This window comes from Camelina sativa, chromosome 16 (genome assembly GCF_000633955.1).
Source record: "Camelina sativa cultivar DH55 chromosome 16, Cs, whole genome shotgun sequence".
NCBI classification, from domain to species: domain Eukaryota; kingdom Viridiplantae; phylum Streptophyta; class Magnoliopsida; order Brassicales; family Brassicaceae; genus Camelina; species Camelina sativa.
In genome coordinates, this window is record NC_025700.1 from 17,889,050 (window position 1) to 17,894,422 (window position 5,373).

Genomic DNA, 5,373 nt, shown 5'->3' on the forward strand with positions numbered 1-5,373 from the left:
ATTTATTTTATGTTATGGCAGATTTGTTTTTTGTTATAACAGTTTTGTTTTTGGCTTCCAAAAATCTGATGTTTGTTACCAAATTTGTTTAGATTAGTTGTCATATTCGTCATTAAAATCATTAATTGTTTCTCTATTTTCTATTTATATATCATATTCTTATACATTAACATAGATATATGTTTTAAGTCATATTTTATACATCTTTTTTTTGACAAATCATAATTTTATATATCAGATTTTTAATCATATTATTTTTCTAGAGATTTGAAGAAAATTATATTTTAAACATCAACGCAGATATATTTTTTAAATAATATTTTTAATCATATTTTATTTCATTATAGTTTTATAAAATATGTTTTCAAATTTTTTTTTCAAAAAATCATATTTTAATACATAATATTTTTATAAACATATTTTCAAATAAAAATATTTAAAAATTATATTTTAACTTATTATTTTATACACTACATTTTCTATTCTTTTTTTGTTTTATTCTTTTTTTATTTCAACTTTTCGTTTTTTCTAATAAAAAACTTAATTATTATTTTTTTTGGTTTTTGGTCTTTTTGCATAAATATTGTGTTAATCTAGTAATGAGATACTATAGTATGTCAATTGAGTTATTTTTACCCAAATTTGGGTCAATCTAGTGTATTTTCACTAGTTTTATTGGGTACTAATTCTCTATATAAACAGGACTCAAACTAAAACTCTACAGTAAAAACTCTAGAAAACAAAAAGAAAGACCAAAACTGAGAACTCTTCTCTCATCAAAGAGACAAAATGAACATAACGAATGTCGAGCTTATCAATAACAGTAGCCAAGCCAAGCCTCCTGGCTTCTCTGCTCGACCTATCCCCTTACCGAGCACCACGGCTGCAACTGCTATAACCCCAAACCCAACACATATTGTGAACACAACCACACCTTTCTTCTCCATCCACTCCATTCTTTCCAACACATGCTCTAACCTCTCCTTCACTTTCTCTTTCTCATTCTCAGCCTTCTCTAGCTCTGCCTCCACTCTCATCCGCCACTCCTTCATCTCCATCGCCTCCTTCTTCGTATTCTCTTCCCTCTCCTTCATTCTCGCAACCTCAAGACTCATAGTCTCCACCTCCTTCTCTCTCTTGCTCGCCTCAAGGTCCATCTCTTTAAATATCTTCCCGTAACTCGAGCTCCGTTCCTCCAAGTAACTCTCAAGCACTGATAAGCTCACGTCAAGCGACCGTATCTTCTGCATCAGTATCTTCAGGACCGTGTCCCCTGGCATTCTGCTTCCTGGTTGATGTTTTATCTCTTCCACAGGATCTGGCAGCTTTTTTCTCTCAGTGGATACTTCAGCTTTCACAACTGCAACCTCTGGTGAGGTTTCTTTTTCCTTCTCCTTCTGTTTACTCCTGTTTTCATCGCTTTCAGAGGACTCTGTCGCTTGTACTGGCATCTTCTCTTTCTGCTCAGTGTCTCCTTCTTGTGGTTTCAGTATGTTTTTGTCTTGGATAGATATCAAATCCTCCAGCATTCTCTCCACAGCGTCTACTCCGTAGACTTCTAGTAAACTCAAGGTGCAGTAGAATTCTGAACCGTAATGGCTTAGGAAATTTAGCTTTAGATATCTCACCCACTGAGGATCCACGAGTGTAAAGTTCTGCTCATGCTTCATGTTTAAAGCCGTGAAGTTCCCTAGATGAGTCCAGGTCTCAGTCGGATAAACCAAGGTGCCTAGGATCTCAAATTCCTTCAGATTGGAAGAGTAATGCTCGAAATTTGCAATCTTGATTGTGTTCACCAACGTTTCTTCTGAGAGCTCTATGACAACGAATTTGCCTTCAGTAGAACACGGGTTTCGGAGATACTTGTCTTTGTCCCGGGTTATGATGCTTGAAGGTCCTTTTGCTTCCTTGTTAGAAGCTAGGACCTTTGCACCTTTTGAAGCAGCTGCGTAGTTGTACTCTTTGCCACCAGGTTCCATCCTGTGAATCACGCCGCTGACTTGGCCTGACAAAGATTTGTCTTTAGAATTTGACGTCCTGCTCTTGAACTCATCAAGGCCAAGCGGGACTGCACGAGATAGCTGATCAAGCTTTGAAGCACTCGTCTCACTATCATTCCCTTGACCTGTGGCTGTGCTATTACTTATCTGACTTGGCTTCACAAACTTACTGTCTTTATTTTCTGTAACATTTCCAGCAGTTGTGTCATCTTCTTTTGTTTGCTTCAATATGATGATTTCTCCGGCTGCGGCTTTACCGCCGACCGAACTCAAATCAGGAGTAGAGTGGACAGAGGCAGACGCTAGTGATGGTGCATCAACAGGCTTACCTGTCTCATTTGCCTTATCATCATCTGGTTTACCTTTTTCCACAGAATCCACTAAAGACCTACCTGCAAATAGCCAATAGTAAGCGTTAAATACACTTATAAGTCTATACATCTTCATGATTATCATATCTCTAAAAGCTCAGCAGTTCTTTAACCATATAATCTAATAAATGTTTTCGCAAATTCAATCCAAATTAGGAACTTAAAAAAGGTTACCTTTGTCACCATCAACATGACTGATCCACAATGTAGATAAGAAGACAAGCCCCCATATGAGAAAAACAAGAGACAATGAAACTTTGTAGAAGCGATTCCTTCCATTATTATTATTAGAACTAGTCTCAGAAACTCTTCTTCTAACCAGAAGAGCTCTCCTTGATCTTTGCATTTCACATCCAACCAAAAAGATCAGATCACCACCAAACAAAAACTAAAAATGTACTGTTCACACCTGTTCATAATGAAACCGATGCACATCAGATTCACAAATAAAAGCAAATTGTGTAAACTATATAAACCCAGAGAGAAACAATCGCAAACAGAGCGCTTGATTCAAAGCTACACAAATAAAAACAAAAACTTTTCCTTTAAGGTGAAGGTATACCCTACCCAAAATAAAGAGAACGACCCAGATTATTTAAAACTCGATTACCAGATCCAAAATTACGGATACGAAATTGAAGAAGAAGACTAAAAGTTACCTGAGAAGCGAATCGGAGATTGAAGAAGATAAACACCGATTCGAGAAGCTTCTACTGTAAAATAAACCCTTTTTTCAACGCCGCCGTCTCCGATGAGTGTCCGATCTAAAATGAAATTCCGACGATCTACCTCGTCTCTGCATCTCAGAATCCGATGAAACGCACCTCAATCTCTCTGCCACTTTTTTTTAATCACGGGACTTATATAGAACTCGAACACAATTTACAATGTTAATTTTTTTTAACCGTTGTGGTGTTAAAGATAAAAGAGGCGAAGAGTCAAAAAAGAGACTTTCAAATACAAAATTGAAAAACCGCGGAAGAATCTGTAGAGTCGACGACAGAACTGATCCGCAAAAGAGACAATGGGAAAGAGATTGGCTCTGTCTCTGTGTCTGTCTGTTGAGAAGAGTTTGGAGCAGCGCAATTTAATATGATTGTACCGGTCAATTATTTTGAATTTGCAAATTGATTTCTTTTAAATTTGTTTCCTTACTAATTAAAATTAATTGTTTTATTACCTTACCTTCTAATCTAAATTACATGTATATGTGCCAGCTTAGCTGTAAAGTGACTATAGTAGTTAACAAATAAAATATTCACCTTTTTTTTTGTTTTGTTAATTTAAATCTTTATGTTTGACTTCAAAGATTTTTTACTTCATTAGGTTTCCTTTATTCATTCATTGTTTTCAACTTTGATTTGATTTTATTTGCTTTATTAAAATTTTGAATTTTTCTGGATCTATCCCAATTCCCAAATGTTAATTACAACTAATTATTTTTTCTTTTTAATTACTACTAATTAATACTATGGGGATATTGATAATTCATTTGTGGGGTTAATGGAATCATGGATGTAGTAGTTATGGCCTTTGCCAAATATTTTCAGCGCATTTAAATTTTTATAGCTTTCGAAAAAGTAAAATTACAGTTTCCCACTCATTCAGTTTCTTTCTACGAAGACAAGTAATCATTGTCTTGCTAAACCTTTTTCAAATTAGTTTAAAGTAAATCTTCCTAGGACTCTTAACATTGAAATTCACCTTTATGATTGTTTTGATTTTTCTTAATTACTTCATTTTGGTTTATATACTAAACCTTTCTCCCAAAATAATTAAAACCAAAAACTATATACTAAATCGTTTAGATACTTTCTAATTAGTCTCAATAAAAATAAAAAACATAAAAATAAAATAAAAAACTTAATTTTTGTTTTTGGTTTATTGTCTTTTTTTAATTTGCCACAAGAATGAGTTTTTTGTGTTATCGTTTCGCTTTCCGTTTAAATAGTATAAAAATAGCGTTCATCATTTTACGCGTTTCCCTGCAGATATTTTTGATTATCGTATCTCAAAGTTACTCATGCATAATTGATTTGTTCGAATTATTATAGATCACGACTTACAGCTGGTCAGCTTGGCGTCGGTCACAAATATCACGATGACATGAGGACAAAATTTCGTTCGTTTTCTAGTAGATGAATCATGAATCTAACAGCCACATCAGGTTGAGTTTAGTAGATAATTCGATATAATTGGTTAGACAATTTTTCAAAGTTATTATAAAACCGGATAAAGGAAAATAACAAATATAAACTCTATTCTGCACTAATTAATAATTATGCGTGGATGATCGATTGAAGATATTTCAACGCTTCAAGCGTACGTGTTTTAGAAATTAAGACATGTGATGCTATATATTACAAACTGCAAACACACTATATGCTAGTTTAGATTGGTAATTAGGAATCCAAACTTTGACGATGCTACGAGCTCATAATTTCTATTAACAGACTTTCAGAATCAGCAATAACACCGATATATCGAACCAAAAAAAAAATAGATGGATTAACCTCATGGCATCCTCTTATAAGCTTAGGATTTTAATCACTAACCATTTTGTTGGTTTCCTAATTTTGACCATTGTTGATTGTCCAAATCACTTAACACTTAAGTTATACTTTCAGTAAGTTGATGATCTTGGGGAAATTTGTTTGTATTCCAGTGCTATATAGCAGTAGCTAGCCAATTTGAAAAGTTATACAAGCTATATACTATTATTGTCTTCTAATTCGCAGAAATGCTTTGGTTGTTGGTACAATAATAAATTTGAAAATCAAATACAATCGTATTCAAAAATAGGAAACTAGTGAACGATATAGAAGGAGAAAATGGAGAATGAGGCAATGGGTCCAACATGATGTGAACTAGATGACGTGGCGTAAAGAAAGAGAGAGATAGAGGACAGCTTCGATTGCTCCCTTCTCCTCCGACACCTGGCGTATTCATGTGCGTCGACCTCGCTTTGGCCGACCTCTTTTTACATTTTTACTCTTTTTTTT

The 5,373-nt window shown here is 34.3% G+C and overlaps 1 protein-coding gene across 2 annotated transcripts in view; it reads right to left on the bottom strand.

Annotated features, from left to right (window-relative positions):
* LOC104750988 (uncharacterized protein slp1-like) overlaps window positions 1-3,439 on the bottom strand; it is an 8,386-nt gene extending 4,947 nt beyond the window's left edge. Inside the window, exons 1-3 of one of the 2 annotated variants that reach the window (XM_010472849.2) lie at window positions 3,031-3,439; window positions 2,546-2,780; window positions 1,319-2,392 (exon numbers count right to left, since the gene is read on the bottom strand). In XM_010472849.2, the coding sequence (XP_010471151.1) occupies window positions 1,319-2,392; window positions 2,546-2,717 (1,246 nt within the window). In that variant the 5' untranslated portion in view covers window positions 2,718-2,780; window positions 3,031-3,439. Of the gene's footprint in view, window positions 1-621; window positions 2,393-2,545; window positions 2,781-3,030 lie in introns of those variants that run through there. The other variant, XM_010472848.2, reaches the window with a different exon arrangement.